Source organism: Anomaloglossus baeobatrachus, chromosome 1 (assembly GCF_048569485.1).
Source record: "Anomaloglossus baeobatrachus isolate aAnoBae1 chromosome 1, aAnoBae1.hap1, whole genome shotgun sequence".
NCBI lineage: Eukaryota > Metazoa > Chordata > Amphibia > Anura > Aromobatidae > Anomaloglossus > Anomaloglossus baeobatrachus.
In genome coordinates, this window is record NC_134353.1 from 739,833,917 (window position 1) to 739,856,900 (window position 22,984).

The following is a 22,984-nucleotide window of genomic DNA, read 5'->3' on the forward strand; positions in this document are numbered from 1 at the left end:
AAAATTCTATCCTGTAGCCGTGGGAGATGATATCCCGCACCCACTGATCGGAGACGTGTTGAAACCACGCGTCGCCAAAGTGGGAGAGCCTGCCACCGACTAAGGACGTTGCTGGCGCGGACAGATAGTCACGAGGAGGCTGCCTTGATGGCAGCACCTCCTGCGGTCTTTTGTGGACGCGCTTTTGGGCGCCAGTTGGATTTCTGGTCCTTGGCTGAGTTAGTGGACGAGGCCGAGGGCTTAGAGGAGGACCAGTTGGAGGAACGAAAGGAACGAAACCTCAACTGATTCCTGCTCTGGACAGGTTTCCTGGTTTTGGTTTGTGGCATGGAAGTACTCTTCCCGCCAGTAGCTTGCTTGATAATTTCATCCAGCTGTTCACCGAACAGCCGGGACCCAGCAAAAGGGAGTCCAGCAAGGTACTTCTTTGAAGAAGCATCTGCCTTCCACTCTCGAAGCCACAAGATCCTGCGGATAGCGTGGGAATTAGCCGAAGCCACCGCAGTGCGGTGAGAAGCTTTCAGCATGGCAGACATGGCATAGGACGAAAAAGTCGAAGCTTGGGAAGTTAAGGAAACCATTTCGGGCATAGATTCCCTGGCGAGGGAATGCATCCCCTCTAGAGAAGCAGAGATGGCTTTGAAAGCCCACACTGCTGCAAAAGTCGGGGAGAACGAAGCCCCCGCCGCTTCATATACGGATTTGGCCAGAAGATCAATCTGTCGGTCAGTGGAATCCTTCAGAGAGGTGCCATCAGCCACCGATACAACGGTCCGGGCTGAGAGTCTAGACACCGGGGTGTCTACCTTTGGTGAATGAGCCCACTCCTTGACCACCTCAGGTGGAAAGGGAAAACGGTCATCAGAACCACGCTTTGGGAAGCGTTTGTCAGGACAGGCCCTGGGCTTGGTCACAGCGGCCTGAAAACTGGAGTGGTTAAAGAACACACTCTTTGCTCTCTTAGGCGAGGTAAACTGGTGCTTTTCTGCCAGAGAGGGTTGCTCCTCCGATACTGGCGGATTGAGATCCAGTACAGAATTAATGGACGCAATCAAATCACTAACATCTGAGTCACTTTCGGACAGATCAATGGGGCACATGGAGTTAACCTCCGAGCCCCCCGTAAAAGGCATCCTCCTCGTCCTGCGAGTCAGCTCCTGAATCAGAGCCGCGGGACGAGGAAGGAGAGGGAACCCTGCGTCTCTTCTTAGAAGGACGGGGTCTGGGACCAGATGATGAATCCTCTGTGAGCTCCGGTCCTGAGAGACCCCTAGCAGCAGAGGCACCCTGTGAAAGGGGCTGATGCATGTTCAGCAAAGTCCTGGACAGAAGTCCCATGGAGTCAGCAAAAGACTGTGAGATAGACCTAGAAAAGGATTCTACCCAAGCCGGGGGTTCAGCCACAGGAACAGGGGCAGCCTGAGAGACCACTGGGGGTGAGACTCCAGGCTGAGGCATCGTCAGGTTAGAGCAGGCATCACAATGTGTTTAGATGCTCGGTTCAGGCAGCAGGAGCTTACATGCAGTGCATACTGAATACAGCTTTGGAGCCTTGCTCCTCGTGTGAGACATGCTGCTGGAGTGGGGGCTCTGCCAGAGAATGAACCCCAGAGAGTATAATCAGAGGTCCACAACCGGAGACCGGTTGTGGCTTACCAGACCGCTGGAGCGGTGTTGTGTGCCCTCCAGATCCCGAAGCCCGGACCCCCAAGCACAGCACCTCAGCAGAGATGCTGCAGACCAGCGCTTGCAGAGAGAACGCTGAGAAAATGGCCGCCGGAGCGAAGAGAGGGGGCGGGACTTGCTCTGAGGAGCGGGAACTGGAGGGCTATAGAGACCTGCCGTGGAGGAGGGACGCCCCAGCAGTGGGGAGTATCCAGAACGGCCGCCGGGCGGAGCCGAGCCTGTCCCTCTGCATGAGTGACATGCGAGGGCAGTGAAAACGAAACTAGGCCTCCGGCGAAGCCGGGGCCTAAATTTGAGCGGCGCGGCCGGCGCGCAGGCACCATCGGCGCGGTTCTCAGGCGACAGCCAGAGAACCCGCCGGAAATGTCATAAAACACACTCAGCACACTCTCCCACAACAATAAAGTACAGGGACCCCCATATATAAACGTCTCAGGTACTTAGCTTGCTGAGACGCAGGGTTCCAAGTGCCTGGGGATGAGTGCTCCGGTCCGGCAGGGTCCTGAAGGGCTGCGGATGGAGACCGTGCTGGCTCCCACTTCAAGCCAGAGCCCAGGACGGATGGTGAAGGAGCGCGGCATGTAAGGCTCCAGCCTTGGAAATCAACCTTAACAACACCGCCGACACAGTGGGGTGAGAAGGGACATGCCGGGAGTCCAGACTTGGACCCGCTTTTCTTCAAACGCTTTCCAAAAATCAAAAAATCAGATGAGAATGCATGTGTGGATGTATGTGAACACAAAGCGATAAACGGGCTAGATCTGGTTCTCCAGGGGGTGTATAAGCTCAGAGGGAGGAGCTACACTTGAGTGTAGTACTTTGTGTGTCCTCCGGAGGCAGAAGCTAAACACTCATGGTCTGGGTCTCCTATAGGAACGATAAAGAAAAAGGGAATTTTGTTTACTTACCGTAAATTCCTTTTCTTCTAGCTCCTATTGGGAGACCCAGACAATTGGGTGTATAGCTTCTGCCTCTGGAGGCCACACAAAGTATTACACTTTAAAAAGTGTAACCCCTCCCCTCTGCCTATACACCCTCCCGTGGATCACGGGCTCCTCAGTTTTGGTGCAAAAGCAGGAAGGAGAAAACTTATAAATTGGTCTAGGGTAAATTCAATCCGAAGGATGTTCGGAGAACTGAAGACCATGAACCATAAGAACAAATCAACATCAACAACATGTGTACACAAAAGAACAACCAGCCCGAAGGGCACAGGGGTGGGTGCTGGGTCTCCCAATAGGAGCTAGAAGAAAAGGAATTTACGGTAAGTAAACAAAATTCCCTTTTTCTTTGTCGCTCCATTGGGAGATCCAGACAATTGGGACGTCCAAGAGCAGTCCCTGGGTGGGTAAAAGAATACCTCAATAAAAGAGCCGAAAACGGCCCCCTCTTACAGGTGGGCAACCGCCGCCTGGAGGACTCGCCTACCTAGACTGGCGTCTGCCGAAGCATAGGCATGCACTTGATAGTGCTTCGTGAAAGTGTGCAGACTAGACCACGTAGCTGCCTGACACACCTGCTGAGCCGTCGCCCGGTGCCGCAAAGCCCAGGACGCACCTACGGCTCTGGTAGAATGGGCTTTCAACCCTGAAGGAAGTGGAAGCCCAGAAGAACGGTAGGCCTCGAGAATCGGTTCCTTGATCCACCGAGCCAAGGTTGACTTGGAGGCCTGAGAGCCCTTACGCTGGCCAGCGACAAGGACAAAGAGCGCGTCTGAACGGCGCAGGGGCGCCGTGCGAGACACGTAGAACCGGAGTGCTCTCACTAGATCCAAAGAGTGCAAATCCTTTTCACACTGGTGAATCGGATTAGGGCAAAAGGAAGGCAAGGAGATATCCTGATTTAGATGAAAAGGGGATACCACCTTAGGGAGAAATTCCGGGACAGGACGCAGAACCACCTTATCCTGGTGAAAAACCAGGAAGGGGGCTTTGCATGACAGCGCTGCAAGCTCAGACACTCTCCGAAGTGATGTGACCGCCACCAGGAAGGCCACCTTCTGAGAAAGACGGGAGAGACATCCCGCAGCGGCTCAACAGGCGGCTTTTGAAGAGCCGTCAGAACCTTGTTAAGACCCCAAGGTTCCAACGGACGTTTGTAAGGTGGGACCATGTGGCAAACCCCCTGCAGGAACGTGCGGACCTGCGGAAGCCTGGCTAGACGCTTTTGAAAAAACACGGAGAGCGCCGACACTTGGCCCTTGAGAGAGCCGAGGGACAAACCCTTGTCCATTTCAGATTGTAGGAATGAAAGAAAAGTGGGTAAAGCAAACGGCCAGGGAGGAAAACCGTTATCAGAGCACCAGGATTAGGAGCCACCACTGAAGTGATGTTTTGGTTGCAAGTGAAAGAGAGATGTTCTTGTCGAGGGAAGCCGAACTCTTGTCCCATTTGCGAAGAATGTCCCATTGGAGCGGCCGTAGATGGAATTGCGCGAACGGCACTGCCTCCATAGCTGCAACCATCTTCCCCAGGAAGTGCATGAGGCGCCTTAAGGGGTGTGACTGACTCCGAAGAAGTGACTGCACCCTCGCCTGCAGAGAAAGCTGTTTGTCCCGCGGTAGCTTGACTAACGCTGGAAGGGTATGAAACTCCACCCCGAGGTAAGTCAGTGATTGGGTCGGCGTCAACTTGGATTTCGGGAAATTGATGATCCACCCGAACTGCTGGAGAGTCGCCAGAGTGACGGTAAGACTTCGTTGACACGCCACCCGAGAAGGGGCCCTGACTAGGAGATCTTCCAAGTATGGGATCACCGAGTGGCCCTGAGAGTGCAGGACCGCCACGACGGATGCCATGACTTTGGTGAAGACCCGTGGGGCTGTCGCCAGGCCGAAGGGCAATGCGACGAACTGGAGGTGTTCGTCCCCGATGGCGAAACACAGGAAACGTTGATGTTCGGGTGCAATCGGCACATGGAGATAAGCATCCTTGATGTCGATCGATGTTAGGAAGTCTCCTTGTGACATCGAGGCGATGACCGAGCGGAGAGATTCCATCCGAAACCGTCTGGTTCTCACATGTCTGTTGAGCAGCTTGAGGTCCAGAACGGGACGGAATGACCCGTCCTTTTTTGGCACCACGAACAAGTTGGAGTAAAATCCGCGACCACGTTCCTGAAGGGGAACGGGAATCACAACTCCTTCCATCTTTAGAGCGTCCACCGCCTGAAAAAGTGCGTCGGCCTGTGCGGGGGGTGGGGAGGTTCTGAAAAAACGAGCCGTAGGTCGAGAGCTGAACTCTATCCTGTAACCATGAGACAGAATGTCTCTCACCCATCGGTCTTGAACGTGTGGCCACCAGGCGTCACCAAAGCGGGAGAGCCTGCCACAGACCGAGGATGTGGCTAGATGAGGCCGAGAGTCATGAGGAGGCCATCTTGGAGGCAGTGCCTCCTGCGGCCTTTTGGGGGCGTGACTTGGACCGCCACGCATAGGAGTTCCTCTGGCCTTTCTCCGGCCGGTTGGACGAAGAGGATTAGATATACTGCCCTTATCTCCAGAATATTGATCTGAAGGGACGATTCTATTGGAGTCCAGGTTCATTGAGCCCTGTGTGCCTCCTTCCACACAAAGCATAAAACTGAGGAGCCCGTGATCCACGGGAGGGTGTATAGGCAGAGGGGAGGGGTTACACTTTTTTTAAAAGTGTAATACTTTGTGTGACCTCCGGAGGCAGCAGCTATACACCCAATTGTCTGGGTCTCCCAATGGAGCGACAAAGAAAGTCATTTTTTTGTAGTCAAGTGTCATTAAAAACATTGACCCCTTTGACTTTAACAGATTTTGTTTATTTGAACATTACTGATTGAAGAGTGAGTTAACTGAGAATGTGTCAGTGAGCTCCTTCTGACAGGAGCATTTGATTTCTGTTGTATGTGTATTTATGAGCTTTTTCTTTGTTTTTGGTCATAAAGTGGCAAAGAAAAGCTCATAAATACACATGCAACAGTCCTCAAACTCTCCTGTCAGAAGAAGCTCACTGACACGTTCTCAGTTAACTCAGTCTTCAATCGGTAATGTGCAAATAAACAGAGTAAAGTCATTGTTTTTGGTCAGAAATTGGCATAAATTGACTTTACTCTGTTTATCTGCACAATACCAATTGAAGACTGAGTTAACTGAGAATGTGTCAGTGAGCTTTTTATGACAGGATTGTATATGACCAATGTGTATTGGATGTGTTTTTGGTCATAAATTGTCAAAGAAAAGCTCAGGTTAGGTGAGCTTTCCTGTGTTGATAAATCATCTGAGAAAAAAAAAATTATAAACTATCAGAACGAGCTCACTGGCAGATTATCAGTTCACTCAAAAAAACTAAAAAGCATAGCCAAATTGTGCAATTTTTTTTTTTTTTTTTTAAAGACGCCAAATTTAGATTCTTAGCCCAAAATACCTGCATTAAAAAAAATAAATAATATATCATAAAATCTGGTTTATGTTAAATGTATTTTTCCCCATATCATAATCTGTATTAAAAAGAAAACACAGAAGCCCTGCAATTTTCACACTGTCCACTGGGGGATTTCTTTTTTTGCACATGTACATTAGCTGCATTGCACAGGTTCCTCCCCTATATTTTCTATAGAGGCATCTAATGAGCATGTGCAAAAATTACTGGGAAGGTATGGAGTGCTGTGGCATCATCTATTGTGATTAACAGCTGTGTATATAAGTGGTTCCTTTCATTATAAGCCTGACTCTGCTGATAATGAGAATGCTGAAAACGCTTTCTGAAAGAAGAAGTAAAAATATAAAATAATCCCAGTGATTAGTGTGGTTTATGGGGGAAAAAATAATGAACATATACAGACTGTGAACCTTTTAACACAAACCCTAAAACTTTTCCGGAATAAAGAAAGCCGAGATATGCCAGAATCGCTGTAAAAGGTTAAGACAGGATAAACCAGGAATGTCAGATTCTTGCTGCAACAGAACAGATGTGAGCAAGAAAAGATTGCCAAACACCGATAGATCCCATCCTGCGCAAAAATCTGTCTAAAAAAAAAAATAACATTTGTGCAGAAACAGCGCCACTCTTGTCCACAGGCAGTGCCTGGTATTGCAGTTTTAATGAAATAGCTGCAATATCAGACAGTCCAATGATCCCTCTTATATAACCCTTAAAAATATATTCACAATGTGTTTTATTAAAAGCATCCACATTTATTTACAAACATAGCAAACAGATTTTAGTGGATTCCAATTATGGAAATAAAAAGTACAAATTGATCTCCGAGAAAAGAAATCAGTGTCCAAATTGGTTTGGCCACTAGTTAAAAAAAAACCAAACCAGAATAAAATACAAAATAATAATAAAAAAAAACAAAAAAAAAAAACAAAAACTGCAGACACATTGCACATACAGTTATACCTTAAAGAACCCTCTTGTCTTAAAGGGGGTTTCCAGTGGTTTTCTACCCACAGATTTAAAGCGTCCAATTTTCAGTAAGTGACTCGCTAGAGTTACAAAACAAAGTTTGGTCATTTTATTTTATTTACTTAAAGAGATATTGGCGCTTTCCTTTATTCTTCGCGGCAGCCATTTTGGAATACTAAATGGAAATGCAGCTATATTGTGTCATCACCTTCAAACAGGCATCTCAGAGACATTTCAAATAATTAATGACAAAGTAACTTATTTTGTACCATTTGTTTCACAAGTGACGATAATTAAGGCTGCACTTCCTGTTATCCCTTTATAAAATGGCCACTGAAGGTAAAAACAAAAAAAAGTCTTAACTCTCAAAGTAAAAGAGATATAGTTACCAAATTCTAGCTACTGCTATAACACGTGACTTACAATTATATGGCAAATTTTTAGGTTTTAGGTGGAAATCCACTTTAAGAGTCTTCTAAGGTACCAGCAGGATTCAGGAGTTGTGGGGGTGGACCCTGAAACGACCTATCTAGTTAATTCATTATAAGAAGCAAGTCTTTTTTGTGCACTTAAAGGGGCTGCCTGGGACTGAGCTACTAATGGCTTATCAGATTGGTGGGGGTCCAAAACCAAGCACTACCATGATTATCTCTAAGCTAGTCCCATAGCCACCAATGTACACAGTATAACATAGCTAGATTACCACAGCACCAAATACTGAGTAGTGGCCATCCTCGGTACTGCAACTCAGCTGCTATTGGAAGTGAAAGTGAACTATTCTGCAGTACCCAAGAACGACCACTACATGGCGTACGGAGCTGTGGGGCTGGATGGAGGCCACGGCCTTAAGTATCAGCCAATTGGTTGGATTGATGGGATCAGACCCCCAAAACAATCTGACACTGATGAGCACTAAGGCTATTTTATCAATATCTGAGTCGCAGACAACCCCTTTAATAAGTGTGTGTGTGTATGCGTATATTCTCTCTCTCTCTCTATATTATAAATACACACACACACACATATAAATTATACAGTCATATGAAAAAGTTTGGGCACCCCTATTAATGTTACCCTTTTTTCTTTATAACAATTTGGGTTTTTGCAGCAGCTATTTCAGTTTCCTATATCTAATAACTGATGGACTGAGTGATATTTCTGGATTGAAATGAGGTTTATTGTACTAACAGAAAATGTGCAATCTGCATTTAAACAAAATTTGACCGATGCAAAAGTATGGGCACCCTTATCAATTTCTTGATTTGAACACTCCTAACTACTTTTTACTGACTTACTAAAGCACTAAATTGGTTTTGTAACCTCATTGAGCTTTGATCTTCATAGGCTGGTGTATCCAATCATGAGAAAAGGTATTTAAGGTGGCCACTTGCAAGTTGTTCTCCTATTTGAATCTCCTATGAAGAGTGGCATCATGGGCTCCTCAAAACAACTCTCAAATGATCTGAAAACAAAGATTATTCAACATAGTTCTTCAGGGGAAGGTACAAAAAGTTGTCTCAGAGATTTAAACTGTCAGTTTCCACTGTGAGGTACATAGTAAGGAAATGGAAGAACACAGGTACAGTTCTTGTTAAGCCCAGAAGTGGCAGGCCAAGAAAAATATCAGAAAGACAGAGAAGGAGAATGGTGAGAACAGTCAAGGACAATCCACAGACCACCTCCAAAGACCTGCAGCATCATCTTGCTGCAGATGGTGTCAATGTGCATCGGTCAACAATACAGCGCACATTGCACAAGGAGAAGCTGTATGGGAGAGTGATGCGAAAGAAGCCGTTTCTGCAAGCACGCCACAAACAGAGTCGCCTGAGGTATGCAAAAGCACATTTGGACAAGCCAGTTACATTTTGGAACAAGGTCTTGGGGACTGATGAAACAAAGATTGAGTTGTTGGTCATACAAAAAGGCGTTATGCATGGAGGCAAAAAAACACGGCATTCCAAGAAAAGCACTTGCTACCCACAGTAAAATTTGGTGGAGGTTCCATCATGCTTTGGGGCTGTGTGGCCAATGCCGGCACCGGGAATCTTGTTAAAGTTGAGGGTCGCATGGATTCAACTCAGTATCAGCAGATTCTTGACAATAATGTGCAAGAATCAGTGACAAAGTTGAAGTTACGCAGGGGATGGATATTTCAGCAAGACAATGATCCAAAACACCGCTCCAAATCTACTCAGGCATTCATGCAGAGGAACAATTACAATGTTCTGGAATGGCCATCCCAGTCCCCAGACCTGAATATCATTGAACATCTGTGGGATGATGTGAAGCGGCTGTCCATGCTCGGCGACCATCAAACTTAACTGAACTGCATTGTTTTGTAAACAGGAATGGTCAAATCTACCTTCATCCAGGAACTCATTAAAAGCTACAGGAAGCGACTAGAGGCTGTGATTTTTGCAAAAGGAGGATCTACAAAATATTATTGTCACTTTTATGTTGAGGTGCCCATACTTTTGCAGCGGTCAAATTTTGTTTAAATGCGGATTGCACATTTTCTGTTAGTACAATAAACCTCATTTCAATCCAGAAATATTACTCAGTCCATCAGTTATTAGATATATGACACTGGAATAGCAAAAACCCAAATTGTTATAAAGAAAAAAGGTTAACATTAATAGGGGTGCACAAACTTTTTCATATGACTGTATATATATGTGTGCATATATGTGTGTGTGAGATATACATATATATATATATATATATATATATATATATACACACACACACATACATATGTATACACACACATACATATACATACATATACACATATATATATATATATATACATATATATATACATATATATATATATATACACACACACACACACACACACACACACACACACATATATACATACTTTTTTTTTTTTTTTTAAACAAAGCAATAAAAACACAGTGATATAAAATATGAAAACATAAAAGTCCCACTCATCACCCCTCCCCCCTCCCCCAAAATAAGCAGATTTCAGTCTTGTGACAAAAAGTCAAAAGGTTCAAAGTCTCTCCTGAAGGCCTTGGCCTGGCTTCCCTCCTCGTCCGGGTCCAGTTTACAGGCCTTCCAGTCGGCCCTGGTTGGTATATTCAAGATGGCTTCGCTCGCTAATACTTCCCTGTAATTAAGAGAACCAATAAAATTAGTGACAAGTTTGGCCGCACAGGCTTTCCTTACTTAAAGGGGCCACAGGCCATTTATTAGAAGAGCATCTCTACTTCCCAAATCTACATGATTTTATTATTTTTTACCTTCCAAACTGCAAAGGAAAGTTTTTCTTAATCCTGTGAAAGAGTTTTTCTCCGTTATCCAACTCAACGTAAAAGTACGGGGTCCCGGGCTGGACAATCTAAAAAGGCAAAGCAAAAAAAAAAAAAGTTTAGACGAAGTCCCACAGACGTATAAAAGATTTGTTGGAACATACAGATATCAAAAAGTGGAAAAATTTAAAAACATCCCTGGATGACCGTCCATACGCAGCCATTCATTTTTATGTTAATACTATATTTCTCCACCAGAGGTCGCCACCAAAATGGAAATGGAAGGCTGCAACCAGGAGGGGGGATCACGTCCATACACGAAGAGGCGAAAAGGGTCAGATTCATGGTCGGATATGTCTATGGGTCTTCTGAACTGATCACAATGGCCCTATGAGAAAAGGTGGAGGGGGGATGGGAGTTGGGTGGTGAGGCTTGGGAGGGGGCAGGGCAGTGGGGGTTGTGGGGGGGGAAGCAGTTATGTTTTTCAGTTGCTCAACAAACCCTTTTTTGGCCATAACCCTCTAATATCACTTAAAGGTAAGATTACGGATAAGGCACTGGTTATTGTGTTGACGGCGTCCGTTTATATTCCTCAGTCATTACTGACCGCGACATTTAAGGGTTTAAGCGGCCGCGATCAGAGTTCCCTCCGATCCCGGCTGCTTATCGTACCTGCTTGATGTCTGTGTGCTCCGGGATCTCCAGCAGCTCGATGTTTTGCTCCTGAGCCTGGACAATAAAGGACTCTTTAATGTCGTCCGTGGTGCAGCAGCTCAACGGCAGGGGAACCACCTGGTAAAGAAATCCAATAGATCAAAAGGGGTTAACTCCGAGAAGTGGAAATCAGGTGTAGCAGTTTTGCCAGGAGAGTCGATTTTCAGCAGTTATGTAATCTAAGAACAGTATAATATAGAGGAAGAGACCCCCGAATCCAGTAATGTGTCACTTACTGGGCTGCGTGCTGAAGTTTTGATAAAGAAGGGAATTTTGTTACTTACCGTAAATTCCTTTTCTTCTAGCTCCAATTGGGAGACCCAGACGATTGGGGTGTATAGCTACTGCCTCCGGAGGCCACACAAAGCACTACACTAAAAAGTGTAAGGCCCCTCCCCTTCTGGCTATACACCCTCCCGTGGGATCACGGGCTGCTCAGTTTTAGTGCTAAAGCAAGAAGGAGGAAAGCCAATAACTGGTTTAAACAAATTCAATCCGAAGTAACATCGGAGAACTGAAACCGTTCAACATGAACAACATGTGTACCCGAAAAAACCAAAAATCCCGAAGGAAACAGGGCGGGTGCTGGGTCTCCCAATTGGAGCTAGAAGAAAAGGAATTTACGGTAAGTAACAAAATTCCCTTCTTCGGCGCTCCATTGGGAGACCCAGACGATTGGGACGTCCAAAAGCAGTCCCTGGGTGGGTAAAATAATACCTCAAGTTAGAGCTGCAAAACAGCCCTCCCCTACGAGGAGGCAACTGCCGCCTGCAGGACTCTTCTACCTAGGCTGGCGTCCGCCGAAGCGTAGGTATGCACCTGATAGTGTTTGGTGAAAGTGTGCAGGCTCGACCAGGTAGCCGCCTGGCACACCTGTTGAGCCGTAGCCTGGTGTCGTAATGCCCAGGACGCACCCACGGCTCTGGTAGAATGGGCCTTCAGCCCTGATGGAACCGGAAGCCCAGCAGAACGGTAGGCTTCAAGAATTGGTTCCTTGATCCATCGAGCCAGGGTGGATTTGGAAGCTTGCGACCCTTTGCGCTTACCAGCGACAAGGACAAAGAGTGCATCCGAGCGGCGCAGGGGCGCCGTGCGGGAGATGTAGATTCTGAGTGCTCTCACCAGATCTAACAAATGCAAATCCTTCTCATACCGATGAACTGGATGAGGACAAAAGGAAGGTAAGGAGATATCCTGATTGAGATGAAAAGAGGATACCACCTTAGGGAGAAATTCCTGAATCGGGCGCAGCACTACCTTGTCCTGGTGAAACACCAGGAAGGGAGCTTTGGATGACAGCGCTGCTAGTTCAGACACTCTCCGAAGAGACGTGACCGCCACTAGAAAGGCCACTTTCTGTGAGAGTCGAGAAAGTGACACCTCCTTCATAGGCTCGAAGGGCGGCTTCTGGAGAGCAACCAGTACCCTGTTCAGATCCCATGGATCTAACGGCCGTTTGTACGGAGGGACGATGTGACAAACCCCCTGCAGGAACGTGCGTACCTGAGGAAGTCGTGCTAGACGCTTCTGAAAAAATACTGATAGCGCTGAGACTTGTCCTTTAAGGGAGCCGAGCGCTAAGCCTTTTTCCAAACCAGATTGCAGGAAGGAAAGAAAAGTAGGCAATGCAAATGGCCAGGGGGACACTCCTTGTGCAGAGCACCAGTATAAGAAAATCTTCCACGTTCTGTGATAGATCTTAGCAGACGTGGGCTTCCTAGCCTGTCTCATGGTGGCCACGACCCCTTGAGATAATCCTGAAGACGCTAGGATCCAGGACTCAATGGCCACACAGTCAGGTTCAGGGCCGCAGAATTCAGATGGAAAAACGGCCCTTGTGACAGTAAGTCTGGCCGGTCTGGTAGCGCCCACGGTTGACCGACCGTGAGATGCCACAGATCCGGGTACCACGATCTCCTCGGCCAGTCTGGGGCGACGAGTAAGACGCGGCGGCAATCGGACCTGATCTTGCGTAGCACTCTGGGCAAGAGTGCCAGAGGGGGAAACACGTAGGGAAGCTGGAACTGCGACCAATCTTGCACCAAGGCGTCTGCCGCCAGAGCTCTTTGATCGCGAGACCTCGCCATGAAGGTCGGGACCTTGTTGTTGTGCCGAGACGCCATTAGGTCGACGTCCGGCACTCCCCAGCGGCGGCAGATTTCCTGAAACACGTCCGGGTGAAGGGACCATTCCCCTGCGTCCATGCCCTGGCGACTGAGGAAGTCTGCTTCCCAGTTTTCTACGCCGGGGATGTGAACTGCGGATATGGTGGAGGCCGTGGCTTCCACCCACATCAGAATCCGCCGGACTTCCTGGAAGGCTTGCCGACTGCGTGTCCCACCTTGGTGGTTGATGTATGCCACCGCTGTGGAGTTGTCCGACTGAATTCGGATCTGCTTCCCTTCTAGCCAGTGCTGGAAGGCTTGTAGGGCAAGATACACTGCCCTGATTTCCAGAACATTGATCTGAAGGGTGGACTCCTGCTGAGTCCACGTACCTTGAGCCCTGTGGTGGAGAAAAACTGCTCCCCACCCTGACAGGCTCGCGTCTGTCGTGACCACCGCCCAGGATGGGGGTAGGAAGGACCTTCCTTGTGATAATGAGGTGGGAAGAAGCCACCACTGAAGAGAGTCCTTGGCCGTCTGGGAAAGTGAGACTTTCCTGTCCAAGGACGTCGACTTCCTGTCCCATTGGCGGAGAATGTCCCATTGAAGTGGGCGCAGATGAAACTGCGCAAACGGAACTGCCTCCATTGCTGCCACCATCTTCCCTAGGAAGTGCATGAGGCGTCTTAAGGGGTGCGACTGGCCTTGAAGGAGAGACTGCACCCCTGTCTGTAGTGACCGCTGCTTGTCCAGCGGAAGCTTCACTACCGCTGAGAGAGTATGAAACTCCATGCCAAGATATGTTAGTGATTGGGTCGGTGACAGGTTTGACTTTGAAAAGTTGATGATCCACCCGAAGGTCTGGAGAGTCTCCAGCGCCACGTTCAGGCTGTGTTGGCATGCTCCTTGAGAGGGTGCCTTGACAAGTAGATCGTCCAAGTAAGGGATCACCGAGTGTCCCTGAGAATGCAAGACTGCTACCACTGCTGCCATGACCTTGGTGAAAACCCGTGGGGCTGTCGCCAGACCAAATGGCAGGGCTACGAACTGAAGGTGTTCGTCTCCTATAACGAAGCGTAGAAAACGCTGGTGCTCTGGAGCAATCGGCACGTGGAGATAAGCATCCTTGATGTCTATTGATGCTAGGAAATCTCCTTGAGACATTGAGGCAATGACGGAGCGGAGAGATTCCATCCGGAACCGCCTGGTTTTCACGTGCTTGTTGAGCAGTTTTAGGTCCAGAACAGGACGGAAAGAGCCGTCCTTTTTTGGCACCACAAACAGATTGGAGTAAAAACCTTGACCTCGTTCCTGAAGAGGAACAGGGATCACCACTCCCTCTGCTCTTAGAGAGCACACCGCCTGCAGAAGAGCATCGGCTCGGTCGGGATGTGGAGAAGTTCTGAAGAACCGAGGCGGAGGACGAGAACTGAACTCTATCCGGTACCCGTGAGACAAAGAAGGGAATTTTGTTACTTACCGTAAATTCCTTTTCTTCTAGCTCTTATTGGGAGACCCAGACGATTGGGGTATAGCTACTGCCCTCCGGAGGCCACACAAAGCACTACACTAAAAAGTGCAAGGCCCCTCCCCTTCTGGCTATACCCCCCCGTGGTATCACGGGTTCTCCAGTTTTAGTGCCAAAGCAAGAAGGAGGAAGCCAATAACTGGTTTAAACAAATTAACTCCGAATAACGTCGGAGAACTGAAAAACCGTTCAACATGAACAACATGTGTACCCGCAAACAACAAAAAAATCCCGAAGGACAACAGGGCGGGTGCTGGGTCTCCCAATAAGAGCTAGAAGAAAAGGAATTTACGGTAAGTAACAAAATTCCCTTCTTCTTCAGCGCTCTATTGGGAGACCCAGACGATTGGGACGTCCAAAAGCTGTCCCTGGGTGGGTAAAGAGATACCTCATGTTAGAGCTGCAAAACAGCCCTCCCCTACGGGGGTGTCACTGCCGCCTGCAGGACTCTTCTACCTAAGCTGGCATCCGCCGAAGCATAGGTATGCACCTGATAATGCTTGGTGAAAGTGTGCAGACTCGACCAGGTAGCTGCCTGGCACACTTGTTGAGCCGAAGCCTGGTGTCGTAATGCCCAGGACGCACCCACGGCTCTGGTTGAGTGGGCTTTTAGCCCTGAAGGAACCGGAAGCCCCGCAGAACGGTAGGCCTCTAGAATTGGTTCTTTGATCCATCGAGCCAGGGTGGCTTTAGAAGCCTGCAACCCCTTGCGCGTACCAGCGACAAGGACAAAAAGTGCATCGGAACGGCGCATGGGCGCCGTGCGGGAAATGTAGATTCTGAGTGCTCTCACCAGATCTAGCAAACGTAAGTCCTTTTCACACCGGTGAACCGGATGAGGACAAAATGAAGGCAAGGATATATCCTGATTAAGATGAAACGAGGATACGACCTTAGGGAGAAACTCCGGAATGGGGCGCAGCACTACCTTGTCCTGGTGGAACACCAGGAAGGGAGCCTTGGATGACAGAGCTGCCAGCTCCGACACTCGCCGAAGCGATGTGATCGCAACAAGAAACGCCACTTTCTGTGACAGGCGAGAAAAGGAAACTTCCTTCAAAGGCTCGAAAGGCGGCTTCTGGAGAGCAACTAGTACCCTGTTCAGATCCCATGGATCTAACGGCCGCCTGTACGGGGGCACAATATGACAGACCCCCTGCAGAAACGTGCGCACCTTAGGAAGGCGTGCTAGACGCTTCTGAAAAAACACGGATAGTGCCGAGACTTGCCCTTTAAGGGAGCTGAGCGACAAGCCCTTTTCCAACCCCGATTGCAGGAAGGAAAGAAAGGTGGGCAATGCAAATGGCCAAGGGGATACTCTCTGTGCAGAGCACCAGGATAAGAAAATCTTCCACGTTCTGTGGTAGATCTTAGCAGACGTCGACTTCCTAGCCTGTCTCATTGTGGCTACGACTCCTTGAGATAATCCTGCGGACGCTAGGATCCAGGACTCAATGGCCACACAGTCAGGTTCAGGGCCGCAGAATTCTGATGGAAAAACGGCCCTTGGGACAGTAAGTCTGGTCGGTCTGGCAGTGACCACGGTCGACCGACCGTGAGATGCCACAGATCCGGATACCACGATCTCCTCGGCCAGTCTGGGGCGACGAGTATGACGCGGCTGCAATCGGATCTGATCTTGCGTAACACTCTGGGCAAGAGTGCCAGAGGTGGGAAGACGTATGGGAGCCGGAACTGCGACCAATCTTGAACTAATGCGTCTGCCGCCAGAGCTCTTTGATCGCGCGACCTCGCCATGAATGCCGGGACCTTGTTGTTGTGCCGGGACGCCATTAGGTCGACGTCCGGCACTCCCCATCGGCGACAGATTTCCTGAAACACGTCCGGGTGAAGGGACCACTCCCCTGCGTCCATGCCCTGGCGACTGAGGAAGTCTGCTTCCCAATTTTCTACGCCTGGGATGTGAACCGCGGATATGGTGGAGGCTGTGTCCTCCACCCACATTAGAATGCGCCGGACTTCTTGGAATGCTTGCCGACTGCGCGTCCCTCCTTGGTGGTTGATGTATGCCACCGCTGTGGAGTTGTCCGACTGGATTCGGATCTGTTTTCCTTCCAGCCACTGTTGGAAGGCCAGTAGGGCAAGATACACTGCCCTGATTTCCAGAACATTGATCTGAAGGGTGGACTCCTGCGGAGTCCACGTCCCCTGGGCCCTGTGGTGGAGAAACACTGCTCCCCACCCTGACAGACTCGCATCTGTCGTGACCACTGCCCAGGATGGAGGCAGGAAGGATCTTCCCTGAGACAATGAGGTGGGAAGGAGCCACCATTGTAGAGAGTCCTTGGCCGTCTGGGAAAGAGAGACTTTCCTGTCCAGGGACGTTGACTTCCCGTCCCATTGGCGGAGAATGTCCCATTGAAGTGGGCGCAGATGAAACTGCGCAAAGGGAACTGCTTCCATGGCTGCCACCATCTTCCCGAGGAAGTGCATGAGGCGCCGTAAGGGGTGCGACTGGCCTTGAAGGAGGGATTGCACCCCTGTCTGTAGGGACCGCTGCTTGTTCAGCGGAAGCTTCACTCTCGCTGCTCGAGTATGAAACTCCATGCCAAGATACGTTAGCGACTGTGACGGTGACAGATTCGACTTTGGAAAGTTGATGATCCATCCGAACGTCTGTAGAGTCTCCAGCGTAGCATGTAGACTGAGTTGGCATGCCTCTTGAGAGGGTGCCTTGACAAGTAGATCGTCTAGGTAAGGGATCACCGAGTGTCCCTGAGAGTGCAAGACTGCTACCACCGCCGCCATGACCTTGGTGAAGACCCGGGGGGCTGTCGCCAGACCGAATGGCAGAGCTACGAACTGAAGATGGTCGTTTCCTATCACAAAACGTAGAAAACGATGTTCTGTAGCAATTGGCACGTGGAGATAAGCATCTTTGATGTCTATTGAGGCAAGGAAGTCTCCTTGAGACATTGAGGCAACGACAGAGCGGAGGGTTTCCATCCGGAACCGTCTGGCGTGCACATGTTTGTTGAGCAGCTTTAGATCCAGAACAGGACGGAACGAGCCGTCCTTTTTTGGAACCACAAAGAGATTGGAGTAAAACCCTCGCCCTTGTTCCTGAGGCGGTACAGGAACCACTACTCCTTCCGCTCTTAGGGAGTCCACCGCCTGCAGCAGGGCATCTGCTCGGTCTGGATGTGGGGAGGTTCTGAAGAACCGAGCTGGAGGACGAGAACTGAACTCGATTCTGTACCCGCGAGACAAAATGTTTGTCACCCACCGGTCTTTGACCTGTGACGTCCAAATGTCGGAAAAGCGGGAGAGCCTGCCCCCAACCGGAGATGCGGAGGGGGGGGGCTGGAAGTCATGAGGTAGCCGCTTTGGAAGCGGTTCCTCCATTTGCTTTCTTGGGGCGTGCGTGAGCCCGCCAGGAATCTGAGACTCTTTGCGTCCTCTGAGTCCCTTTGGACGAGGAGAATTGTGTCTTGCCCGAACCTCGAAAGGACTGAAACCTCTGCTGCCATTTTTTCTGCTGAGGTTTGCTTGATCTGGGCTGGGGTAAGGAAGAGTCTTTACCCTTGGACTGTTTAATGATGTCAGCCAATGGCTCGCCAAACAGTCTATCTCTAGATAAAGGCAAGCTGGTTAAACATTTTTTGGAACCAGCATCTGCTTTCCAGTCCTTTAACCACAAGGCTCTGCGCAAAACTACCGAATTGGCGGACGCCATTGAGGTGCGGCTGGTAGATTCTAGGACCGCATTGATAGCGTAAGACGCAAACGCAGACATCTGCGAGGTAAGGGACGCCACTTGCGGCGCCGCTGGATGTATGATAGCATCCACTTTTGCTAAACCAGCTGAAATAGCTTGGAGTGCCCATACGGCTGCGAATGCTGGAGCAAACGACGCGCCGATAGCTTCATAGACAGATTTTAACCAAAGGTCCATCTGTCTGTCATTGGCATCCTTAAGTGAAGCGCCATCCTCCACTGCAACTATGGATCTAGCTGCAAGTTTGGAAATCGGGGGGTCTACCTTTGGACACTGGGTCCAGCGCTTGACCACATCAGGGGGGAAAGGAAAACGTGTATCCTTAGAACGTTTAGAGAAACGCCTTTCTGGATGAGCGTCGTGTTTCTGGATTGACTCTCTGAAGTCAGAGTGATCCAAGAAAGCACTCAATTTACGCTTGGGATAGAGGAAACGAAACTTCTCCTGCTCTGCAGCTGCCTCCTCTGCAGAAGGAGCTGGGGGAGAAATATCCAACAGTCTATTGATGGCTGAGATAAGCTCGTTTACCATGGCGTCCCCATCCGGGGTATCCAGATTGAGAGGGGTTCCAGGATAAGACTCCTGATCACTCTCTTCAGACGCATCACAGGGCGACTGATTGCGCTGAGACCCTGAGCAGTGTGATGACGTTGAGGGTCTTTCCCAGCGAGCTCGCTTAGGGTGGCTGGGGCTATCATCTGAGTCATAATACTCAGCCTGGGAAGCCGGGGACCCCCTTGCAGTCTGGACTAATTCCAACTGAGGGGGATTAGAGGACAGAGACCTCGCCGTGTCCATAGACTGAGCCCCAGTCATGGATTGCAAAGTTTCAAGGATCTTTGCCATAGTCACAGACATTCCCTCAGCAAAAACTGCAAAGTCTGTCCCTGACACCGGGGCAGGACTTACAAGCGTCTCAGCCTGGGTCACTACCCCTCCGGACTCCGGCTGGCGAAGCAGCACCGGATCTGAGCATTGCACACAATGGGGGTCTTTGGAACCTGCTGGTAGAGCAGCCCCACATGCAGCACACGCAATGTACACAGCCCTAGCCTTGGCAGCCTTGCGTTTTGTGGATGACATGTTGCTGCCTCCTCAGAGCGATCTGGGGTATCCAGCCAGGAAGCGACCTTACAGTGCAAGAAATAACTAAATATATATATCTGGTGACACAGTACACCAATACACACTGAGGCACTAGAGGGGCCAGCTGAAATGCCGCTTACCGCCCGCTTAAGAGCGGGTGTGTGGTCGCCAAAAGCCCCCTAGTCCAGGTCTCCCAGAGCCTTGCGTCCTTCCTCTAGCCAGACTGCATGTAATGGCTGCCGGCGTCCTGGGAGAGGAGGGGGGGCGGGCCCTGGGCGTTCCTGACTAAGAGCGGGAAGCCTGCTTCCCTCTGTGCCTAGTGAGAGGGCTGGAGCATGTAAATCAGGCTCCAGCCCTCGTCGCTGCTGCGAAACAGCGTCTCTCCCCTACCCTGATTGACAGGGTGGGGGCGGGAACGAAGCGGAGCTAGGCCGCAAAAGCCGGGGACTGGATTTATAAACGCCGCCGCCGTAAAAGCGCGGTCGGCGTGTCCCCGGCGCACCACAAGTCACAGCAGCGCCGCCCGGTCCAGTGGGGGTCGGCGCTGCGTTCCCACAACACAAAGTCCCCCAGTAAACTGTAGGAACACTAACTCCAACGTTACGGTCCCCGGCGCACTACAACACCCAGCCAGCCCGGAGTGTGTCTGTGCCTGCCGGGGACACAGAGTACCTGTATGATGCAGGGCCATGTCCCTGACTGTACTCCTGCTCCATATCCATCAGGTTCAACTGGGTCTGTGGATGGAGCCCGGCGTCAGAGCTTAGAGGCCGGCAGGATCCCACTTCCACAGAGCCCTACAAGGGGATGTGGAAGGAAAACAGCATGTGGGGCTCCAGCCCCTGTACCAGCAATAGGTACCTCAACCTTACAACACCATCCACGGGTGAGAAGGGAGCATGCTGGGGGCCCTATATGGGCCCTCTTTTCTTCCATCCGAAATAGTCAGCAGCTACTGCTGACTAAAATCTGTGGAGCTATGCGTGGATGTCTGACCTCCTTCGCACAAAGCTTGAAAACTGGAGAACCCGTGATACCACGGGGGGGTATAGCCAGAAGGGGAGGGGCCTTGCACTTTTTAGTGTAGTGCTTTGTGTGGCCTCCGGAGGGCAGTAGCTATACCCCAATCGTCTGGGTCTCCCAATAGAGCGCTGAAGAAATGTCTGTTACCCACCGGTCTTTGACCTGTGGCAGCCAAATGCCGCAAAAGCGGGAGAGCCTGCCACCGACCGAGGATGCGGAGAGAGGAGGCCGAAAGTCATGAGGCAGCCGGCTTGGAAGCGGTTCCTCCGGCTGCTTTCTTTGGGCGTGAGTGAGTCCGCCAGGAATCTGAGCTCCTCTGCTCCTTCTGAGTCCTTTTGGACGAGGAGAATTGGGCCCTGCCCGAACCTCGAAAGGACCGAAACCTCGACTGTCCCCTCCACTGTTGAGGTTTGCTTGATCTGGGCTGGGGTAAGGAAGAGTCCTTACCCTTGGACTGTTTAATGATTTCCGCCAATTGCTCACCAAACAGTCTGTCTTGAGATAATGGCAAACTGGTTAAGCATTTTTTGGAAGCAGAATCTGCTTTCCATTCCTTTAACCATAAGGCTCTGCGTAAAACTACCGAGTTGGCGGACGCCATTGACGTACGGCTGGTAGAGTCCAAGACCGCATTGATAGCGTAAGTCGCAAACGCAGACATTTGCGAGGTCAAGGACGCCACTTGCGGCACTGATGGACGTATGATAGGGTCCACCTGCGCCAGACCAGCTGAAATAGCTTGGAGTGCCCACACGGCTGCGAATGCTGGAGCAAACGACGCGCCGATAGCTTCATAGACAGATTTCAACCAAAGGTCCATCTGTCTGTCATTGGCATCTTTAAGTGAAGCCCCATCTTCCACTGCAACTATGGATCTAGCTGCAAGCCTGGAGATTGGGGGGTCCACCTTTGGACACTGGGTCCAGCGTTTGACCACGTCAGGGGGAAAGGGATAACGTGTATCCTTAAGACGTTTGGAGAAACGCTTATCTGGATAAGCATGGTGTTTCTGGACTGCTTCTCTGAAGTCAGCGTGGTCCAGAAAAGAGCTCAATTTACGTTTGGGATACCTGAAATGGAATTTCTCCTGCTGTGCTGCTGCCTCCTCCGCTGGAGGAGAAATATCCAGCAGTCTATTGATGGCCGCTATAAGATCATTCACCATGGCGTCACCATCAGGGGTATCCAGGTTAAGAGCAGTCTCAGGATTAGACTCCTGATCACCTAGTTCTGTCTCATCATACAGAGAATCCTCTCGCTGAGACCCTGACCAGCGTGATGACGCCGAGGGTCTCTCCCAGCGAGCTTGCTTAGGCTGCCTGGGACTGTCGTCCGAGTCAGAGCCTTCAGCCTGTGATGCCTGGGACCCCCTTGGAGCACGGATTAGTTCCAACTGAGGGGGACCGGGGAACATTGAATCAGCAGTGCCCATGGTCTGAGTGACCGGCCTGGACTGCAAAGTTTCTAGAATTTTTGTCATAGTCACAGACATCTTATCAGCAAAAACTGCAAACTCTGTCCCCGTCACCGGGGCAGGGTTCACAGGCGTCTCTGCCTGGGCCACTACTAGCATAGACTGCGGCTGACGAAGTGGCACAGGGACCGAACATTGCACACAATGGGGGTCAGTGGAACCTGCCGGTAGAGTAGCCTCACATGCGGTACAGGCAGCATATGAAGCCCGTGCCTTGGCACCCTTGCTTTTTGCGGATGACATGCTGTTGTCTCCTCAGAGCAATATAGGGGTATAAGCCAAGAAGCGACCGTACAGTGCAATATATAGGTACAGACAAAAGTACACAAAACAAACACTGTGGCACTAGTGGGGTCAGCACCTAGGTGCTGCTTACCGCCCGCTTAACAGCGGGTGTGTGGTCGCCAGAATCCCCTGTCTGGGTCTCCCAGGGCTATGTCCGTTCTCCAGCTCAGACTGCGTGCAGGAATGGCTGCCGGCGTCCTGTGAAGAGGGGCGGGCCGTGGGCGTGCTGCAGACAAAGAGCGGGAAACTGGCGTCCCACTGTGCTCAGTGAGAGGGCTGGAGTATGTAAATAAGACTCCAGCCCTCGGCGCTGACTATTGTACAGCGTCTCTCCCCTTCCCTGACTGACAGGGCTGGGGGCGGGAACGAAACGTAACTAGGCCGCAGAAGCCGGGGACTAGATTTATAAGCGCTGCCGTCGTAAAAGCACGGTCGGCGCGAAGTCCCCGGCGCACCACAAGTCGCAGCCGCGCCGCAGTCTCCGTGGCGGCCGGCGCGGTAGTTCCCCACACATAAACTCACTCAGCTAAGCTGCAGTGAGTATAACCCCAGCGCGCAGCGCTACTGTCCCCGGCGCACTAGAACACCCAGCAACGCTGGAGTGTGTCTGTGCCTGTCTGTACGGGGACACAGAGTACCTGAATGTTGCAGGGCCTTGTCCCTGACGGTACCCAGCTCCGTATCCAGC

The 22,984-nt window shown here is 50.3% G+C and overlaps 1 protein-coding gene across 2 annotated transcripts in view; it reads right to left on the minus strand.

Annotated features, from left to right (window-relative positions):
- Positions 1-9,708: 9,708 nt before the first annotated feature.
- The window catches only part of LOC142299172 (CWF19-like protein 1), a 66,482-nt gene continuing 53,206 nt past the window's right edge, over positions 9,709-22,984 (minus strand). For both annotated transcript variants that reach the window (XM_075341812.1, XM_075341813.1), the window contains 3 exons: positions 11,015-11,134; positions 10,334-10,431; positions 9,709-10,200 (listed from right to left, as the gene is read on the minus strand). In XM_075341812.1, the coding sequence (XP_075197927.1) occupies positions 10,056-10,200; positions 10,334-10,431; positions 11,015-11,134 (363 nt within the window). In that variant the 3' untranslated portion in view covers positions 9,709-10,055. The remainder of the gene's footprint in view (positions 10,201-10,333; positions 10,432-11,014; positions 11,135-22,984) is intronic.